At 49.3% G+C, this 22421-nt stretch overlaps 1 protein-coding gene across 1 annotated transcript in view; it reads right to left on the bottom strand.

The window, feature by feature from the left end:
- Positions 1–214: 214 nt before the first annotated feature.
- The window catches only part of LOC115082076 (lysozyme C, milk isozyme-like), a 63831-nt gene continuing 41624 nt past the window's right edge, over positions 215–22421 (bottom strand). Inside the window, exons 4-5 of the mRNA XM_029586342.1 lie at positions 2750–2828; positions 215–417 (exon numbers count right to left, since the gene is read on the bottom strand). Coding sequence (XP_029442202.1) covers positions 363–417; positions 2750–2828 — 134 coding nt within the window. The 3' untranslated portion in view covers positions 215–362. The remainder of the gene's footprint in view (positions 418–2749; positions 2829–22421) is intronic.

Below are 22421 nucleotides of genomic sequence, written 5' to 3'. Positions count from 1 at the left end.
CTTCTGATACCCCTCAAATTGTGGTGTGCTAGGTGCTTCCACCAGCCCTGTGCAGGAGGGACTCCATCACCTTGCATAGGTTTTACCTTGTGATCCAGTGAGAAGTATCACAGTCTACAAACAATCAAACAAAAAACCCTTTTCAATGTACTTGCTGTAAATAAAATACAATTGCAAAGATAAGTAATTCTAAAAGCAAAGACAACAACACTGGTTCCACTGTTGAAAAATGATTTAATGGCAGAAGCTTAATTCAAAACATGCTAGTAGGTACTACATTGATTGATCCAATGGAAGTATAGTTTGATGATTTGGCTTGGTGCAGTGTTTGAAAAGGAAATTTTCCAGCATCAAACTGATAATTAACACTGAAATGCAAGCAGATTTCTGCCCTTACAGTTCTGAATCCAGGATGTCCTTGAATAGAAACAGAAACAATATGTTGAAAAAACGCATGGGTGAAGCATGGCATAAAGGTACATTTTAGGTTTGGCCCTGTTCTCCTACTACATCTATCGGGAGCCCTCTCTGAACAGATTTGAAAACATTTGCTAGGAAAGCTGGAACCTCAGCAAGAGAGGTTCCTACAAAGGAGAAGCGTACCACACTTTTTCCCACACACCCACTGAAGCCTAATTTCATCTTAACTCATTGTACTTCACATTTCCATCTCAGGTCCCCAAAGCTCTGGGTCTATACTCGCAGCCTCTACCTAGCTTGATTGAACACATCAAGCTAGGTAGAGAATACATTGTACAAATCAACTCCTCTTTTACCTTTCATTGCTCCAAATGACAGAAAATCTTCACTGATGTCAACTTTGCTGTTCGTACCTCTGACTGTGTATGTAAAACTGCCCCTACAAACCAACCCCACCCCAAGTTAAAAGTGCCCTCTCTTACAGTGGTATAAATAGAAAAGGTACAGATCTCTCTCTCTCTCTCTCTCTCTCTCTCTCTCTCTCTCTCTCTCTCTCTCTCTCTCTCTCTCTCTCTCTCTCTCTCTCTCTCTCTCTCTCTCTCTCTCTCTCTCTCTCTCTCTCTCTCTCTCTCTCTCTCTCTCTCTCTCTCTCCCCCCATTTGTGATTAAAAACAGTAATGTGCCTGCGGTGGATTCATCAGCATGTGATGGAAAATTAGCACTGGTACAATAAATGTATCAGCAGTTTTCAAAAATTACCTGTGCAGTGAGTAGCAGGGGAATTAGCCTAAGCATGCACCCCCCCCCCCCCTTTTTTTTTATCACAGGTGTTATTTTCCCAATATTTATAGTTTTTTTTTATGAATCTAGGTCTGAGAACTCTAAATTTAAACCTACAATTCATTTACTAAAATTTAGGATACTAAGGGGTATATTTACTAAGCTAAGTTAAGCATTTACTGTGCAAAAAAAGCCTTAATGCAGTGATAACACACTGTAATTTCAATTGCACATTACTTTACCCTAAATATTGCAGGATGGTAAATACTTTGCAAATGCATCCAAAGCAGCTCCTTATTAGTACATTTTATAAAATAAAATTGCAAGTTGCATTTTTCTCCTGAAAATTAGCTAGCTACAACTCAAGACTTGTATCTAACTTTCCCTGGGTACATCAGGGCATTAATGCATATCCCAATGCTCCTGGGTAGCTTCTTAAAGGGCCAGATCAACCAGATTGATTCCCCCCACCCCCCTTCCTAGGGATCTTGTGAGACCCCTGCCCACTCCTGCCACCTCTAGAGGCAGGCCTGATAAAACAAATTTAAATTCATGCAGCAAATGCCCCTCCCTCTACCCAACCCTGTCTGTTTACAAAGAAAATAGCTCCCAGCTCCTAATATCCCTGACCCCTGACCCACTCTAGCCAATCTCCCTGGGTTTTCCTTTAAAACCTGGTGGTCTAGTGTGGCCCGGAGCATCCCCTAGCCTCTGGGCCCAGAATCATTTCAATTCAAAATGCTGCCATCCATGCATATGAAATGGGCATAACTAATATCGTGCTTGGCCAGTTCCATTTTGAATTTAAAAGGTACTGGGCCCTAAACCTAGAGGGCGCTTTGGGTCCCTCTAGACCAACAAGTCTTAAAGATATGCCTGGGAAGGGGGTGGGCTAGGGTAGGTCAGAGCTCTTAAAGGTATGCTGGGTGGGAGGAAGAGGTTGGGGGGTTGGAAGTAGCCTAAAGCTGAGAGAGTTTTAAGCTGGGGGCTTTTTTCTTGAAAAGGGACAGAGCTGAAGAGGGGGAAAGGGCATTTACCGAGGAAACTTAAATTTCTTTTGATGTTTTTAACATTAGGTCTTCCTCTAGAAGAAGTGGAGATCTCACAAGATCCCCAAGATACATTGGGAGGGGGGCTGCTGTCACAAGATCCCCAAGATCCCCAAGATACATTGGGAGGGGGGCTGCTGTCACAAGACGTTTGGGGCCTTTAATCCTTGGTATTTTAACACTGGGAAAAATACTGCAGGGGTTTACTAGTAAATCCCCGTGCTATTAGTCCCCCTGGGGAAAATATTGTGGCTTAGTAAATGACCCCCTAGGTTAGATACCTAGTGCTGAACGTCTAACTTTCCTCCGGCCCTATAGCTGCCCACTTCTTAGCATCCTGAATTTAGGTGCTCAGCCCTAGTCAGTTTTCAAAGAGGCCAGTTTAGGTGCCTAATTCCCAAAGTTAAACCTTTTGGAGATAGATCCCTGAATGTTCAAGTTTCAAGTAGATTTTGCTCATATTAACAGTCTCTGTATGAAATAGAAATGAAGTCCTTTACCAAGCACTGAGGGCGTTAGGATCCTGGACAATTCTTTTCACACACTTCAAGTCATCGGAAATGTTACTATCCAACAAGGCTGAAAAATTTGAAGAGATTAAAGATAGATTTAATTATTGTTGTGATTATTTTCTATTTCCATTATAGTGAACAATTAGATGACAGCAGAAAAAGACCAACTAATGCAGCATGTCTGCCCAGTTATCCCTGTCCATACTGCCAAAGATATATCCCAACTTCCAGCCAAAAAGCACGACTGCCTGCACAAGATGACTCCTTATCCAACTCAGGCTTTATGGTCTTCCTCCATTGTACTCTACCCTTCTGGCAAGATTTCCTTTCCAGTTTATACCCAGCACTCAACCTTCCCGATTCCAATCATAAACACTCACAATAATCCAAAAAGTGACCAACACTAGACTGCTGGTACTCAAATAAACATAAGAACATAGAACATAAGAAATGCCATACTGGATCAGACCAAGGGTCCATCAAGCCCAGCATCCTGTTTCCAACAGTGGCCAATCCAGGCCATAAGTACCTGGCAAGTACCCAAACATTAAACAGATCTCAAGCTACTATTGCTTATTAATTAATAACAGTGTATGTATGTTTCCTCTAGGAACATATCCAAACCATTTTTAAACCCACTTACACTAATTGTCATAACTACATACTCTGGCAATGAATTACAGAGCTTAATTATGCACTGAATGAAATTTAATTTTCTTCGATTTGTTTTATATGAGTTACTTGCTAACTTCATGGAGTGCCCCCCTAGTCCTTCTATTATCTGAGAGTAAATAACCGATTTACATTAACCTGGTCAAGTCCTTTTATGATTTTGTAGACCTCTATCATATTATATATTTTTTAACCTCCTAGATCTGGATGGCTTTTGCAGATGGTTTCCTGTCACCACTAGCCTGCCGCATGGACACGAGGAGTGAATAGCCTTCCAGACAGACTCAACTATTTGAGCGCCTATGTTTAAACTAGGACTTCTAGTTATTACTAGGGATGTGAATCGTGTGATCGATTGTCTTAACGATCGATTTTGGCTGGGGGAGAGGGAAATCTGATCGTCATGGTTTTTTTTGTTAAAAAATCGTAAATCGGGGGAGGGCGGGAAAACCGGCACACCAAAACAACCCTAAAACCCACCCCGACCCTTTAAAACAAATCCCCCACCCTCCCGAACCCCCCCCCCAAAATGTTTTAAATTACCTGGGGTCCAGTGGGGGGTCTCGGTGCGATCTCCCGCTCTCGGGCCATCTTTACTCATCAGCCCCTATTATAGAGTATAGTATAAGGAGCACTGGATGGCCGGCGCCATCTTTAAAGATGGCGCCGGCCATCCAGTGCTCCCACCATGTGACAGGGGCCGGCCAATGGCACGGATACCCTGTCACATGGTAAGGGCAAAGGGGCATCGGCGCCATTTTTTTTTAGAACAGCTGATGCCTGGGAACGGGAAATCTCTCCCCGAGAACCCCCTGGATCTCTCCTCTCCCCCAGGCCCCCCTGTATCTCTCCCCGAGGCCCCCCGAGGCCCCCCTGGACCACCAAGTAATTTTAAAAGGTTTTGGGGGGGTCGGGAGGGGGGGTCGATTTAAAGGGTCGGGTGGTTTGTTTTTTTTAGCGGCGCAGGCCTCCCTAAAAAAAAAGGGTCGGGAGGGTGGGGTGGGTTTTTTTTTTTTTATTGGGCCATCGGTGCCATTTTAATTAGTGGCAGCCAAAATGGCGCCGATGGCCTGAGAGTGGGAGATCGCGCCGGGACCCCCCCCCCCCCCCCACTGGACCACCAGGTAACAACATTTTGGGGGGTTCGGGAGGGTGGGGGAGGGTAAGGAATTGGTTTTAAAGGGTCGGGGTGGGTTTAGGGGTTGTTTTGGTGTGCCGGTTTTCCCGCCCTCCCCCAAATAATTCCCGTGCCCTATTTAACGATACAATACAAATGCCCCTGACGATAAATTGGGGGCATTTGTATTGTATTGTGCACTCTAATGATTTAGGACGATTTTAAAATTATTTGACGATAATTTTAATCATTCAAAAACGATTCACATCCCTATTATTGACTGTTCAGAATCAGACCAATGAGACAATCCGTAGAGTAAATGAAAATGAAGAGAATATACAATCATTACAACAAGTTAATGTTTGTTTAATTAAAGACCAGATTGCCAGTGCTAGACATTTGGAATTATTGGAGAATAGAGTACTGTTATGAATTGCGCTGCCCGCGAGTTCCCCCGCAAGCAGGTCACTTACCCTCGCTGTCTGTCTTCGCCGACGCGGCAGGACGCCGCCATCGGCTTGCCCACGCGGCCCGGAGGCCGCCCACCATCATCCTGGCTTCCGCGGCCGGAGCTGTGGCTGTCTTCGGGGCTGGGACCGCCCCCGACATCGATTCCACCTTTGCGGCTGGAGGCCACAAAAGCCCCAGGCTGGAGTAGTGGCAGGAGCCGCTCCCGGGGCCTCCGGCAGTGGCTGGAGCCGCTGCTCAAGTTGGAGCCTGCTCCCAGGCTCAGCCCTGCCTCTTCTGGCGTCTGCCACACAGACGCTGTGCAGGCCGCTGGCCATGGTCCTGCACAGCCTCTGCTTCCTGCTACTAGGTGCGTGGCCGCGTCTCCTTAAAAAACCTAACCTTCCACCCATGGACCCAGCTAACTTCAGACCAATTGCCAACCTCCCAATGATTGCTAAAATCATGGAGAAGGTTGGAAATAGACAACTATCTGAATTCTTACAAGAAAATGACATTCTTACTTCAAACCAATTCGGTTTTTGAAAATCCCTGAACATGGAATCGCTACTAGCCTCGCTTTCTGATAACATCCTCATCAATCTGGAAAAAGGTCAACCTTTCCTTCTCGTCTTACTGGACCTCTCCTCAGCGTTCGACACCGTGAACCATTCCTGCCTCCTTCAGCGTCTAGCAGATATTGGTATAACAGGTACAGCTCTCAACTGGTTCAATTCTTTCCTTGAAAACAGGCAATACAAGGTCAGGATTAACAACAAAGAGTCACTCCCCATCAGATCAAAGCTGGGGGTACCCCAAGGATCTTCCCTTTCTCCTACACTATTCAATATTTATCTCCTCCCACTCTGCCATCTACTAGTTAACCTCAAACTAACACACTACCTATACGCGGATGACATTCAGATCCTCATCCCGATAGTGGAATCCCTCCACAAAACGTGGTCGTACTGGAACAGCTGCCTTGCAGCAATCAAAAACTTACTAACAAGCCTCAACCTAGTGTTAAATACTAGCAAAACCGAAATCCTCATAATAGCGCCAGATAATTGCACTCTGCTCAACCCCCCTAGTTCTTCCCAACCCTCCTTCACATCAATCGACCACACGCCGCAAGCAAGAGATCTGGGGGTGCTTCTAGACAACCAACTCAACTTCACCAAATTCATAAATAATACTACCAAAGACTGCTTCTTCAAATTGCAAGTCTTAAAAAAATTAAAACCTCTTCTACACTTCCGAGACTTCCGCCTGGTACTTCAATCTATCATCCTCCCTAAACTGGACTATTGCAACTCACTCCTCCTGGGTCTGCCCGCCAGCACCATCAAACCACTTCAGATGGTACAGAATGCGACGGCCAGAATACTCACTAACACCAAAAAATGGGACCACATCACCCCGATCCTCCAATATCTTCACCGGCTGCCGATAAAATTTAGGATACAATTTAAATCCCTCATGATGATTCACAAGGATCTGTACAACATCTCCCCCCTCAACCTATCCTTCCAACTACAGCAACACATTTCCAAGAGACCAATCAGAAGGGCATACCAGAATATGCTTCACACCCAACCGGCGAAAACCTCACTGAGGAAACGAGTCCTGTCCACTGCAGGTCCCCCTCTTTGGAACCTGCTCCCACCGGACCTCCACCAAGAACCGTGCCTTCTGACATTCAAAAAGAAGCTAAAGACTTGGCTATTCACCCAAGCTTTCCCTGAGAGCTAAAACCGGTTGAAGTGATAGACAATATACTTACCTCTGTATTGTTTTCGAGTTTGAAACCCAGTTACATTTAATCGAGTTTACGAATGTCTCCCTAAAGGTTTTCCTGTCCTCCTGTGTTAATGTATACCGCCCCTGAGGCAACTGTTAATGTATTCCGCCAACTGTTTTAATGTATTCCGCCCCTGAGGCGACTGTTTATTGTATCCCGTCCCTGAGGCGACTGTTCAGTTCCTTGTAAACCGGTGCGATATGTATGCTATACAGGAACATCGGTATATAAAAATTAAAAATAAATAAATAAATATTTAAAGGGCCAGAAACAGGAAGTGTCTGGGCCCCACCTTGATGACTGTTTCCTGCTCAGCCCTATAAAGGGCTGCTCCGTCCATTGTTCCTGGCCTTGCATCATGGTCGAGTCTTCGCTCTGGAGGCCCCGGCCTTCCAGAGTCCATGTAAGGTCTTCTTCTCTTCGTGGAGCTCCTCGTCATGTTCATTGTTCCATGTTCAAGTCTTCGTGCCTGAGGTCCATGTCCAGGTGTCTTCGTTCTCCTACGTCCTGGTGTTCCTGCCTTCCGTGATGTTCCTTCCTACTCCATGCCTCGTCAACGCTCTCGAGCCTTCTGGTACTGGTAGGCTGGGGGTCCCTCAGATGCAGTACTCCTGGGTGGACTGCCTGCCGGTGGACGGTTGTCCTGTGCTCCTGAGCCGTCAAGTCCTGATGTGTGTTCCTGTGCTGTCCCGCTCCCGTCGTGATCCGTGACCAGTCTGCAAGGGCTGTGTAGAGCGCGTAACGGACAGGGTGGTCCGCGACTCAGTCCCGCAGGTGGCCTGAGTAGGGCACCCTGAGAAAGAGTGCCAATGTCCATGCCTTGTGTTGCCCCTGTGGATTTATTTATTTATTTAAAAACTTTTCTATACCGTCGCTAAGTTATATACCATCGCAACGGTTTACAAATAGGCACATAGACTAAGGTAAGTAAATGTAGGATATCTTACATTCTAACAGGTGCCAATAAAGTTCGGTTACAATTTCATAAATAAAATCATTATTTGAGTAATGTTGGTCAAGTCCAGGTATGGAGTCTCGTCTGGATGCCGTCCGCATCGATCCCAAGTGTCTACATCATGGATCCATTGCATCAGCCTTGTGTCCTCGCCATGGATGCCGTTGCATCAACCCCGAGTCTTCGTGCCTTGTGATGCCGTCGCATCTATCCACAGTCATGTCTTCATGTCAAGGCCCATCTGCCCTCAACCTCAGGCCAGGCCTGCTGCTCCATGCTGTTGGCAGCAGGTCCGAAAGGGCCCGGAATGGTTGGAGGACCATTCACCTTCCAACATCATCGGATGTTTGGCCATGGGAGCTTGCCAGCCTGGCCGAGGGCACAATTGTTCAGCCATGCAGAGCCACCGTCAACCCTTGGCTCGGTCCTGAAGGTTGGGGTCGGGCTGAGGCCCATGGGCACACGCAAACCACCCAAACACAACAGAATGCAAGGCCATGTGCCCGATGGTGTTTCGCCAATGGATCCGCCTTGTTTCCTTGTCTTGTTCCTGGACTGTTATGGGACCGGGAAAAGTTTTTCAGGATATTTTTGTGTGTACGACCTACTGGAGGCGCCAGTTTTGCCATAGTCACGACCTGCTGGAGGCAGGTCTCTTGGTGTTTCTGGGTGCTTCTTGTTGGTCCTTGCTTGTTGCTCGTTTGTCTGTCTTGTATTGTCCGTGTTGTGTGCTGCTTGCTTGTTTGTTTCCTCTTGTTTTCTTTCCTGCTTGTTGGGTTCTGCTTGGGTGTCCCCCATCCTCGTTCCCGCATTCCCGTTCCCTCGTTTCCCTTCCTTGCTCCTCGCTTTTCGCTTTTTCGCCCTTCGCTCCTTCATTTCTGCTCTCTCGCTCTTGGCTCTTTCGCTCTTGGCTCTTTCGCTCTTTGAGCTCCTTCGCTCTCTGCTCCCTTGCTCTCTGCTCCTTCGCTCTCTGCTCCCTTGCTCTCTGCTCCTTCGCTCTCTGTTCCCTTGCTCACTGGTCCTTCGCTTTCTGTTCCCTTGCTCTCCGCTCCCTCGCTCTCCGTTCCCTTGCTCCCTCTTTTGTGTTTTTGTGTTGTCGGTCACGCGGTCACCGTTCGTTCGGTCGCTGCTCGTGCGGTCACCGTTCGCTCGGTCGCTGCTCGCGCGGTCTCCGTTCGCTCGGTCGCTGCTCACGCGGTCTCCGTTCGCTCGGACGCTGCTCCCTCGGTCCTGTGTTCGCTTCGTCCCATGTTCCCTCGGTCTCATCTACCTCTCGGTCTCGTGTCCTTGGTCTCTCATCGTGTCTCTTGTGTCTGTGTGGTGTGTTCTGTTTTGTCTTGTTTTTGTCTGGTTTTCTGTGGTATGTCTTCTATTTTTCTGCTGCTTTGCCTTGTTTTGTTCATACTGTCCCCGGAGTTACCAGCTTCCATTTTTTGGACCCTCAAATACCTCCATCCGGTATGGACTGTTACCCTTATCCTCGAGCTGTTGACAGGAGGCTTGAGGAAGGGGGGCTTTGAGGAGGGGGTACTGTAATGAATTGCGCTGCCCGCGGGTTCCCCCAAGAGCAGGCCACTTACCCTCGCTGTCTGTCTTCGCCGACACAGCAGGACGCCGCCGTCGGCCTGCCCACGCGGCCCGGAGGCCGCCCACCATCATCCTGGCTTCCGCGGCCAGAGACGCGGCTGTCTTCAGGGCTGGGACTGCCCCCAACGTCGATTCTACCTTCGCGGCTGGAGGCTGCAAAAGCCCTGGGCTGGAGTAGCGGCAGGAGCCGCCTCCGGGGCCTCTGGCAGTAGCTGGAGCCGCTGCTCACGTTGGAGCCTGCTCCCAGGCTCAGCCCTGCCTCTTCTGGCGTCTGACGCACAGACGCTGTGCAGGCTGCTGGCCATGGTCCTGCACAGCCTCTGCTTCCTGCTACTAGGTGTGCGGCCACGTCTCTTTGCAATATTTAAAGGGCCAGACACAGGAAGTGTCTGGGCCCCACCTTGATGACTGTTTCCTGCTCAGCCCTATAAAGGGCTGCTCCGTCCATTGTTCCTGGCCTTGCATCGTCGTCGAGTCTTCGCTCTGGAGGCTCCGGCCTTCCAGAGTCCATGTAAGGTCTTCTTCTCTTCGTGGAGCTCCTCGTCGTGTTCATTGTTCCATGTTCAAGTCTTCGTGCCTGAGGTCCATGTCCAGGTGTCTTCGTTCTCCTACGTCCTGGTGTTCCTGCCTTCCGTGATGTTCCTTCCTACTCCATGCCTCATCAACGCTCTCGAGCCTTCTGGTACCGGTAGGCCGGGGGTCCCTCAGATGCAGTACTCCTGGGTGGACTGCCTGCCGGTGGACGGTTGTCCTGTGCTCCTGAGCCGTCAAGTCCTGATGTGTGTTCCTGTGCTGTCCCGCTCCCGTCGTGGTCCGTGACCAGTCAGCAAGGGCTGTGTAGGGCGCATAACGGACAGGGTGGTCCACGACTCAGTCCCACGGGTGGCCTGAGTAGGGCGCCCTGAGAGACAATGCCAATGTCTATGCCTTGTGTTGCCCCTGTGGATGTCAAGAGTCTCGTCTGGATGCCGTCTGCATCGAACCCAAGTGTCTACATCATGGATGCCGTTGCATCAGCCTTGTGTCCTCGCCATGGATGCCGTTGCATCAACCCCGAGTCTTTGTTCCTTTTGATGCCGTTGCATCTATCCACAGTCATGTCTTCATGTCAAGGCCCATCTGCCCTCAACCTCAGGCCAGGCCTGCTGCTCCATGCTGCTCGCAGCAGGTCCGAAAGGGCCCGGAATGGTCAGAGGACCATTCACCTTCCAACATCCTCGGATGTTTGGCCATGGGAGCTTGCCAGCCTGGCCGAGGGCATGATTGTTCAGCCATGCAGAGCCACCGTTAACCCTTGGCTTGGTCCTGAAGGTTGGGGTCGGGCTGAGGCCCATGGGCACACGAAAACCACCCGAACACAACAAGTACGACATCTAAATATAAGGATAACGAATTTTCCGCAGGTTCTGGGAGAGATACCTTATATATCTCTGAAAAGATATTTTAGAGAAAATTTATCTTATGCGGAGGAAGCAATTCCTCCAATTAATACTTGCTATTTTCTGTCTCAAAAATCTCCAATCCCTCAAACTTGACGAATTTCTTGGAAGATTCCACTTTAGATGTCGAACACAGAAATACACTAGTTGTATCCTTCATTACAACTCAGGATGTAAGCAGTGTTATGAAAATATATTTTAAGAAATTCCCTACGGTCTTTCACGGGCAGGTGGTCAAGTTATATCCAGATTTACCACCAATTACTACAACTTTACTAGATGTAGAGAATTTCTTGCTTTACGACAACAGATTGTCTCTTTGGGGTTTGCTTTCTTCTTACGTTATCCATGCAGATGCGAACTTAAGAAAGGAGAACATGTATATGTCTTCCATCAAATAGATCAGTTACAACAATTTGTGGAAGCCCAGCAATCTAGTGTAGGTGCAATAGAAGCGCCTATAGCAGAATCATCTCCCTCAAGTGCTTTACCGATAAGTGAGTAACTATGATAGGGCATAGAATTATAAACAGTTGGATTATGTAAGCCTAATGTTTTTTAGTTACTTTAAATATCTCCTTAATTCTCCTTAGTTCCTTAGTTCAGCCCTCCTTTTCTTCCTTTGTTTATAGTTATTATTTATAGTTTTTCCCTTCTTTTTGTTTAGAATTGTTGATTTTTGATATATGATAACAAGTACAGAAAGCTCCTTAAATCATTTTTTTTAAATAATTGTTATTGAATCTTGTTTTCATATATATAAGGATTATTATATGTTAGATCAATTGTGTTTCTTGTAAATTGTATGAAAAATGATAAATAAAGATATATAAAAAAAAAAAGAACTGAGAAATGAAATTGCGGATCTGATATTGGAAATTTGTAAACTTCCACTAACATCATCTGTGGTACTTGAAGACTGGAGGGATGCCAATATAACACCAATTTTTAAAAAGGGATCAAGGAGTAATCCAGTGAGTCTGATTTCCATGCCAGGCAAAATGGTAGAAACTATCATAAAGAAAAAAATTGCTGAACATATAGATAAGCATAGTTTAATGGGAAAAAGCCAAGGGAAGTCTTGCTTTACAATTTGCTACATTTTTTTGATGGCATAAATAAACATGTGGATACAGGTGAGCCAGTTGATACAATGTAGCTGGATTTCCAGAAAGTGTTTGACAAAGTTCCTCACGAGAGGAAACTTAAAAGTCATGGGATAAGGGGCAGTGTCCTAATGTGGATTGCCAACTGGTTAAAAGATAGAAAACAGAGAGTAGGGCTACATGGTGAATTTTTCCAAAGGAAAAAGGTGAATGCTCAGGAATCTATTCTGGGACCACTGCTTTTTAATATATTTATAAATGACCTGGAAATGAGAACAACAAATGATGTGATCAAATTTGCTGATGACACAAAATTATTCAAAGTTGTTAAATCGCATGATGATTGTGAGAAATTGCAGGAAGACATTGCAAAACTGGGAGACTGGGTATGCAAATGGAAAATGAAATTTAATGTGGATAAGTGCAAAGTGATATATTTAGGGAAGAACAGAAACCATGGTATACTCCTCAACTCAAAACCCAGAAACAAGATCTTAGAAGACTCGAACATGCATGGCGAAAAAATCCAGCCCTTTCAAACCTGGAAGCCTACAAATCTACCATGCATCACTACCGGTTATCCATCCTACAAACTAAGAGAGATTTTTTCTCACAGAAAATACACCACTTCATATTCGATCCTAAAGCTTTATTCTCCCTCGTCTCGTCTCTCACCAAATCTCCCCCCACGACCATCCCGGACGATCAAGCAGCCAGCAAAGCCTCAGAGTTAGCCACACACTTCAAGAATAAAATCTCTGACCTGCTCAGACCTTTAAACACAAATAACGCTCTCCCACCTCCACCAGCATACTACTCAAATACTCAACAGAAGACTAGTCTAGAAACCTTCGAGCAGACTTCCTCCTTAGAGGTTGAAACAGTCCTAAAGAAACTCAAACCTGCCTCTCACCCCACAGATGCGATCCCTGCCAACGTACTCATCGCCATTTATTTATTTATTTATTTTAGGTTTTTTATATACCGGCATTCATGATACAATCACATCATGCTGGTTTACAGTATAACAGGGGTGCAAAAAATTTCAAAAACAGTCTCCAAACCTATTGCCGACATCATTAATTGCTCACTAATGCAAGGTTCAGTCCCTGACCCTTTGAAACTCGCAATTCTAAAACCACTCTTGAAAAAACCCAACATGTTTCCAGATGACCCAGCCAACTATTGCCCGATTGCTAAACTCCCCTTCATCTCCAAAATCTTAGAAAAAATAGTCAATAAGCAACTCACGGAGTAATTAGAGGATAACAAAATACTATCCCCTACAACAACAGCAAGCGTGCCTCGATACCCTGACGACAACGGTACAAGCCTTAGCCGACCGCGTCAGTGGAGCCACGGCTGCCAGTTCCACAGCACCCAGAGCTGGGGCCTCCCCTGCAGCTACAGTTCCTATCCAGATGCTGGCACCTTCGCCATTTTCAGGAGACGTGATGCTCTGCCGAGGTTTCCTGAACCAGTGCTATATTCGGTTCGACCTTCTCCCACTTCAGTTTCCAACTGACAGGGTCAAGACCAGTTTTATTATTTCCCTACTGGATGGGAAACCTTTGGCCTGGGCCTCCAATCTTCTGGAGCGCCAGGATCCCCACCTGAACAATCTGGTCCACTCTGTTTCTGCATTTAGGCAGGTCTTTGACGAGGCCGCTTGCAAACCCACTGCTGCCTCCGAGTTGCTCCAGCTGCGGCAGGGCAACCAGTCCCTAGCGGAACATGCCATGGACTTTCAGACCCTTGCTGCTGAATTAAACTGGGGAAGTGACAGCTTAGATGGTATCTTCCTGGAGAGTCTGTCCCCGAGATTGCAAGATGAATTGGCAGCCCGAGACCTCCCTGATGATCTGAACGATCTTATTGATTTGGCCGGCCGGGTGGACCGCCTCATCCAGCTTCGCTTCCGAGAGAGGAGGGCAGCTCATAGGCCTGCTACCTCTGGATCTGCTCCATCCCACCATGGGAGTTCCCCGCCAGCCTCTTCTGGGACCCAAGATGTTGAACCCATGCAGGTGGGCCGAGGACACCTCTCCCAAGAGGAAAGAAGGAGATGTCGCTCGCTGGGCCTTTGCCTGTACTGCGGTAGAAGAGGTCACTTCCTTGCCTGTTGTAGCGAGCGCCCGGGAAACGCTCGGACCTAGGGATAGTTGGGGAGCTCACCCTAGGTCACACCACTACCGACTCCCCATGCTTCGTTCCAGTAACCTTACTTCTCCCGGAGGGAGAGTTTGAGACTCAGGCCCTGATCAACTCTGGGGCTGGAGAGAATTTCATCCTTCAGGCGCTAGCTCTGCAACTCCGGATTGGGGTGCAACCCCAAAATCCTCCACTCCGCATTTCCTCCATCCAGGGGAGACTTCTTCCAGGCACCATTGCTACATGCACCCAACCGCTCACCTTACGTACTGGCGTTCTGCACCAGGAGGAGATTTCCTTTCTCATTTTAGAGAGATCTATGCATCCAGTCATCTTAGGGCTGCTCTGGCTCCGGAAACACTTGCCTGTCATCACATGGGATTCCCTCCAAGTGGCTTCCTGGGGGCCTGCCTGCTTTAGCTCCTGTCTGACTAAGGTGCTTCGAGCCCCGGTGCCTCTCCTGATGACTCCCTTGGCGTTACCTCCGCATTATCAGGAGTTCTACGATGTTGTCTCCAAGGAGAAAGCCGAGATTTTCCCCGAACATCGCCCATTCGATTGTGTGATTAATCTTCTGCCCGGTACCACACCCCCATGAGGTCGGGTATATCCCTTGTCCCTTCCTGAGACCCAAGCTATGTCTGCATACATCCAGGAGAACCTGGATCGAGGGTTCATTCGGCCATCTAAGTCCCCGGCAGGAGCAGGCTTCTTCTTTGTGGCCAAGAAAGATGGGTCACTCCGCCCCTGCATAGACTACCGTGGCTTGAACAGCATTACCCGCCGTGATCGGTACCCTCTGCCTTTGATACCAGAGCTCCTGGACAGGTTACAAGGGGCCAAGATATTTACTAAATTGGATCTCCGAGGAGCCTACAACCTGGTGCGGATTCGTCTCGGGGATGATTGGAAAACCACATTCAACAAAAGGGATGGCCATTATGAATACCTGGTTATGCCCTTCGGCCTCTGTAACGCCCTGGCGGTTTTTCAAAACCTCATGAATGAGGTCCTCAGAGACATGCTACACTCTTCGGTCATAGTCTACCTAGATGATGTCCTTATCTATTCCAAAGACTTGGAAACACACCGTCAAGACGTCCGGCGAGTACTGCTCCGACTGCGAGAAAATCGGCTTTACGCCAAATTGGAAAAATCATTAGTGTTGCTACCTGTGCTCATTGTAGATCCTTTAGATTGAAAAGCCCTCCTTCTTTCTTTACCTTTGTTACTATTAGTGCCGTATCTACCTTTTGCTTCCTGTGGCATAATGGAATTTGATACAGTCTCTCATTCACTAGTAGTGGATAGGAGGTATTAGTGTTACAGTGAATGTACTGTACACCAGCACTAGAATGGTGTAGATACAAAGAAATAGTAGGAAAGAAAGAACACAGCGTCTCCTTGACTATGTAAACTTCCATTACGAAATGACAGTGGTTGTAAAGGAAGAGTCACACATGCACTCTGGTCAGGGTAAAGTGACTCCTTTTTCCAAAGAAGAGAAATGCTGATTTTCTAGCTGTTCATTGCAGTGGTCATTGGTCAGAGACACTGCAGCTGTTGAAATAGAAACACTGCAAGTCATACAGACACAATCTGACTTCTGCCTGTTCAATGATACATTAACTCTATAACAGATTAAATTGTAGTATCTCCTCTCTTAAAGTAACACTGTGACAACAGCGAACAGCACAATCCACCTTTTTTGATTTATATTCCTCCTTTCAGGCACTTGAACTCAGATTACATTTAGGTATTACAGGTATTTCCTTGCTTTAAGTTTCTCCTTCTGTGAAATTAGAATAGAAAATACCCTGGGGTATCTTAGAGTCTTTATTATTAGGTCAGTTCCACAAAGAGTAACGTTGGGGATCAAAAAGCAGAGCTAATCAATTTGTTTTTGCATGTGTTTAAAGTCTTATGATCTGATTAAGGATTAAGTCATATCTGAAATCAATCAATATTTTAAACCCGCACCTGGAGTATTAGATCATAAATGAAACTATAATTGTTTCCCATTTCGTAGGAGATAAACATGGTTTTCAGTTGAAAAAGTAAAAAAAATCACATGATGCTCCATCTAAGATGGAGGAAAAAAGGTTATCTTGTCCTTGTACCTAAAATGGTGGATAAGATCTAAGATGGAGGAAAGGAGCATATTATAGCTTACATCATACTGTTACGGGACCGGGCCGTGCCCCGGCCCCTCCACTCACCTCGGGGCCGGCCCGGCCCGCACGACGTTCTCTTCGGCCTCCAGGGCCTGTTCTGCAGGCTGCCGCGGCGTCTCCACCATGAGGGACACGCCGCCGACTCCCGTCGCTGGCCCCGCCCCCTAGACGCACACGTGCGCGCGGGGACTCCCTCTTAAAGGGGCCAGAGCGGGAAACCAAGGACAGCCCAGAAGATGATGTCAGACGCTGCAGGGTATATTACCCTGCAGCTGAGAGAAGATCTTCGCCTAACAACGAGGTTCCTCAGGTTTCCTGATCTCTAGTTGCTGCGTTCTCCTGGATTGCTCTCTGTTCTCGACCCGGCTTGACTCCTGACTTGTTCTCCGTCTTCGTCCCTTGGCTCTGGTATCTGCTTCTGACCTCTGGTTCTGACCCGGCTTCGTCCACGACTTCACCTTCAGCTTCTGTCCCTGGCTTGACTTGCTCCGACCCGGCTCCGTCCACGACTCCGTCTTCTGCCTCATCCCTGGCTTGGTTTCTCCTCCGACTCCCGGCTTCCGAATCAGCTTCCTTCCTGGTCTTCGCTGGCCCAGAAGATTCGCCTAAGTCCCAGCGGCCTGGCCCCTACGGGTGCCTCCTGGGGGGGCTCCGGCTTCCAGGGTGAATCTCCAAAAGTCCCAGTGGCTGGACTCCTACGGGCTCCTCCTGGGGGAGTACTGGCTTCCAGGGTGAAGACTCTTCAGTCACCGGGGCCCAACGTCGTCCGTCCTCTCAGCCTTTGCCGAGTCCTTGGTCGCATAGGAATCCACCTTGTCCCAGGGCCGAAGCCTTCCCTGAGTCCTCCGAGCCGCCTCCCGGTTGGGACGCTTGCCGTGGTTCCCCACAGCGCACCATCTTCTGTTCCAACCGGCCTAAGGGTCCACAACCGTAAAAGTTTGCAAGGCCATGGAACCGATGGACCTTGCAGGCTTGAAGGCCATCCCAGGTATAGCTCAGAAGCTACAACAACAGCAAGCGTGCCTCGATAACCTGACGGCAATGGTACAAGCCTTAGCCGACCGCGTCAGTGGAGCCACGGCTGCCAGTTCCACGGCACCTGGAGCTGGGGCCTCCCCTGCAGCTACAGTTCCTATTCATATGCTGGCACCTTCGCGGTTTTCAGGAGACGCGAGGCTCTGCCGAGGATTCCTGAACCAGTGCTATATTCGGTTCGACCTTCTCCCACTTCAGTTTCCAACCGACAGGGTCAAGACCAGTTTTATTATTTCCCTACTGGATGGGAAACCTTTGGCCTGGGCCTCCAATCTTCTGGAGCGCCAGGATCCCCGCCTGAACAATCTGGTCCACTTTGTTTCCGCGTTTAGGCAGGTCTTTGACGAGGCCGCTCGCAAACCCACTGCTGCCTCCAAGTTGCTCCAGCTGCGGTAGGGCAAACGGTCCCTAGCGGAACATGCCAAGGACTTTCAGACCCTTGCTGCTGAGTTAAACTGGGGAAGTGACAGCTTACATGGTATCTTCCTGGAGAATCTCTCCCCGAGATTGCAAGATGAATTGGCAGCCCGAGACCTCCATGATGATCTGAACGATCTTATTGATTTGGCTGGCCGGGTGGACCGCCGCATCCAGATTCGCTTCCGAGAGAGGAGGGCGGCTCATAGGCCTGCTACCTCTGGATCCGCTCCATCCCACCGTGGGAGTTCCCCGCCAGCCTCTTCTGGGACCCAAGATGTTGAACCATTGCAGGTGGGCCGAGGACCCCTCTCCCAAGAGGAAAGAAGGAGACGTCGCTCGCTGGGCCTTTGCCTGTACTGCGGTGGAAGAGGTCACGTCCTTGCCCGTTGTAGCGAGCGCCCGGGAAGCGCTCGGACCTAGGGATAGTTGGGGAGCTCACCCTAGGTCACACCACTACCGACTCCCCATGCTTCGTTCCAGTAACCTTACTTCTCCTGGAGGAAGAGTTTGAGACTCAGGCCCTGATTGACTCTGGGGCTGGAGAGAATTTCATCCTTCAGGAGCTAGCTCTGCAACTCCGGATTGGTGTGCAACCCCAAAATCCTCCACTCCGCATTTCCTCCATCCAGGGGAGACTTCTTTCAGGCACCATTGCTACATGCACCCAACCGCTCACCTTACGTACTGGCATTCTGCACCAGGAGGAGATTTCCTTTCTCATTTTAGATAGATCAATGCATCCAATCATCTTAGGGCTGCCCTGGCTCCGGAAACACTCGCCTGTCATCGCAAGGGATTCCCTCCAGGTGGCTTCCTGGGGGCCTGCCTACTTTAACTCCTGCCTGACTAAGGTGCTTCGAGCCCCGGTGCTGCTCCTGACGACTCCCTTGGTGTTACCTCCGCATTATCAGGAGTTCCATGATGTTTTCTCCAAGGAGAAAGCCGAGATTCTCCCCGAACATCGCCCATTTGATTGTGCGATTAATCTTCTGCCCGGTACCACACCCCCACGAGGTCGGGTATATCTCTTGTCCCTTCCTGAGACCCAAGCCATGTCTGCATACATCCGGGAGAACCTGGATCGAGGGTTCATTCGGCCATCTAAGTCCCCGGCAGGAGCAGGCTTCTTCTTCGTGGCCAAGAAAGATGGGTCACTCCACCCCTGCATAGACTACCGTGGCTTGAACAGCATTACCCGCCGTGATCGGTACCCTCTGCCTCTGATACCAGAACTCCTGGACAGGTTACAAGGGGCCAAGATATTTACTAAATTGGATCTCCGAGGAGCCTATAACCTGGTTCGGATTCGTCCCGGGGATGAATCTAAAACCACATTCAACACAAGGGATGGCCATTATGAATACTTGGTTATGCCCTTCGACCTCTGTAATGCCCCAGTGGTTTTTCAAAACCTCATGAATGAGGTCCTCAGAGACATGCTACACTCTTCGGTCATAGTCTACCTAGACGATGTCCTTATCTATTCCAAAGACTTGGAAACGCACCGTCAAGACGTCTGGTGAGTACTGCTCCGATTGCGAGAAAATCGGCTTTATGCCAAATTGGAAAAGTGCGTTTTCGAACGGGATTCATTACCCTTCCTGAGGTACATTGTCTCGGCTACTGGCTTCTTGATGGATCCTGAAAAGGTGGCTGCAATTCAAGACTGGCCACAACTCCAGGGGGTGAAGGCACTCCAACGATTCCTATGGTTCGCCAATTTTTATCAGCAATTCATTCCCCACTACTCTCAGATGGTGGCTCCTCTGACAGCCCTCACCAAGAAAGGGGCCGATGCCAAGAATTGGCTGATGGCGGCCATATGGGCCTTGCAAGACTTAAAAGAGGCGTTCCTTCAGGACACCTGCCTGCGTCATCCAGACCCCCAACGCCAGTTCTTCATGGAAGTAGATGCTTCGGACATAGCCGTAGGGGCAGTACTAAGCCAGTTGTCTGCAGGAAACAAGCTCCTGCCATGTTCATGCTACTCTTGTAAATTCACCCCGGCGGAGAGGAATTATGGTATCGGTGATAAGGAGCTACTGGCTATCAAGTTAGCATTCGAAAAATGGCGCCAATGGCTTAAAGGCACTCTGCACCCAATCGTCGTTTACACCGATCACAAGAACCTTGAGTACTTGTGCCCCGCTCAATGCCTTAACCCCCGGCAGGCACGCTGGTCACTCTTCTTTAGTCGGTTCGACTTCTCTCTCCATTATCGACCGGCGGCAAAGAATATCCAAGCGTATGCACTCTCCCGTACATCAGAGCCTGAGGATGCGCTCAACCCACCTCAGTACATCTTGGATCCAGCCAAGGTCTTGCTAGCAGCTTTCAAGGTGGCTCCGGCGGGCAAGACTGTGGTGCCGACCCGTTCCCGCAAGAAAGTTTTAGCCTGGGTCCACGACTCGCTGACAGCCAGGCATCCAGGGATCGCTGGGACTCTGGAACTCCTGACTGAGTTCTATTGGTGGCCGCGGGTCAAGGAGGACATATGCCATTATGTCCAATCATGCCCTACCTGTGCCCAACAAAAATCTCTGCATGGACGTCCCTGGGGGCTCCTACAGCCACTGCCCACTCCCACGGAGCCCTGGACTCACCTGGCCATGGATTTTATTGTGGATCTACCAGTTTCCGAAGGAAAAACCGTGATCTGGATCACAGTCGACCGCTTTTCAGAGATGGCCCATTTTGTGCCTCTCGCCAAGTTACCCTCAGTGCCAGAACTAGCCAACCTTTTCATTCAACATGTATTCCGTCTACATGGCCTGCCTTCGCACATTACCTCAGACCGTGGGCCGCAGTTTACGGCGAAGTACTGGAGGGCCCTCTGCCGGAAGTTCAGGGTGTGCCTGGATCTCACTACGGCCTTCCATCCCCAGGCCAATGGCCAGGCCGAATGGACTAATCGTACACTGAAGGCCTTTCTTCGAGCTTTTGTTGGGGATCTGCAGGATGACTGGGTCACCCTTCTACCCTGGGCTGAGTTCTCTTATAATCGACACAAGCACTCTGTTACTGACCAGTCCCCGTTTCAACTCATCTACGGGAAGAGTCCTAGGCCTCCATTACTTTTGCCCCTGACAGTCTCCTCTCCGGTGGTTCAGCTTACTGCCCAGCAGCTGCGCTTCCTATGGACGTCTACCCAAGAGAAGCTCCAAGTTGCTTCTGCCAAGGCAAAGAAGTACGCCGACAGGCTACGGTGGCCGGCTCCGGTCTTCCTCCCAGGAAGTAAAGTCTGGTTGAGTACCAAGAATATTCGCTTACGGGTTCCGTCTATGCGCCTGGCTCCCAAGTATGGCCCATTTTCAGTAGTGGACCGTGTTGGAGCAGTGTCCTACCGCCTGCGATTACCTTCAACTCTACGGATTCACAACGTGTTCCACGTGTCTTTGCTCAAGCCAGTGGTACTCTCCTCCTTTCATGAAAAGCCTCCAGAACCCACTACTAATGAAACGGAGGCCGACGGCACCTATACAGTAAAGGAAGTACTAGACGTCCGGTTCCATCGTCGCAGGTGGGGGTACCTTCTCTTGTGGGAGGGGTACGGCCCAGAGGAAAACTCCTGGGAACCCTCTTCCAATATTTTGGATAAAAACCTCCTCCGCCAGTTTCATCTCGACCTCCCAGGTAAACTCAGGCCTCCAGAGAGAGGGCGTAGGAGAGGGGTACTGTTACGGGACCGGGCCATGCCCCGGCCCCTCCACTCACCTCGGGGATGGCTCGGCCCGCGCGAATCTCTCTTCAGCCTCCAGGGCCTGTTCTGCAGCCTGCCGTGGTGTCTCCACCATGACGGAGACGCTGCCGACTCCTGTCGCTGGCCCCGCCCCCTAGACGCGCGGGCACAGGGACTCCCTCTTAAAGGGGGCAGCGCGGGAAACCGAGGACAGCCCAGAAGATGATGTCAGACGCTGCAAGGTATATTACCCTGCAGCTGAGAGAAGATCTTCGCCTTACAACGAGGTTCCTCAGGTTTCCTGATCTCTACTTGCTGCGTTCTCCTGGATTGCTCTCTGTTCTCGACCCGGCTTGACTCCTGACTTGTTCTCCGTCTTCGTCCCTTGTCTCTGGTATCTGCTTCTGACCTCTGGTTCTGACCCGGCTTCGTCCACGACTTCACCTTCAGCTTCTGTCCCTGGCTTGGCTTGCTCTGACCTCTGGCTCCGACCCGGCTCCGTCCACGACTCCGTCTTCTGCCTCATCCCTGGCTTGGTTTCTCCTCCGACTCCCAGCTTCCGACTCAGCTTCCTTCCTGGTCTTCGCTGGCCCAAAAAATTTGCCTAAGTCCCAGCGGCCGGGCCCCTACGGGCGCCTCCTGGGGAGGCTTCGGCTTCCAGGGTGAATCTCCAAAAGTCAGAGCGGCTGGACTCCTACAGGCTCCTCCTGGGGGAGTACTGGCTTCCAGGGTGAAGACTCTTCAGTCACCGGGGCCCAACATCGTCCGTCCTCTCAGCCTTTGCTGAGTCCTTGGTCACATAGGACTCCACCTTGTCCTAGGGCCGAAGCCTTCCCTGAATCCTCCAAGCTGCCTCCCGGTTGGGACGCTTGCCGTGGTTCCCCACAACGCACCATCTTCTGTTCCAACCGGCCCAAGGGTCCACAACCGTAACACATACTAATTACTAATCAATGCATCTTTGGCCATTACTGGCTCTTTGAAGTGATGATGTTATGAGAATATGATGAAAGGAAGAGGGTAATCAAAGAATAATGCATTGATTGGCTGTGTATGTGTGTAGTAAAAAATGAAAAG

Source organism: Rhinatrema bivittatum, unplaced genomic scaffold (genome assembly GCF_901001135.1).
Source record: "Rhinatrema bivittatum unplaced genomic scaffold, aRhiBiv1.1, whole genome shotgun sequence".
NCBI classification, from domain to species: Eukaryota; Metazoa; Chordata; class Amphibia; order Gymnophiona; family Rhinatrematidae; genus Rhinatrema; species Rhinatrema bivittatum.
Note: the sequence above shows the minus strand (reverse complement) of the source record. Positions and strands in the feature narration are given on the sequence as shown.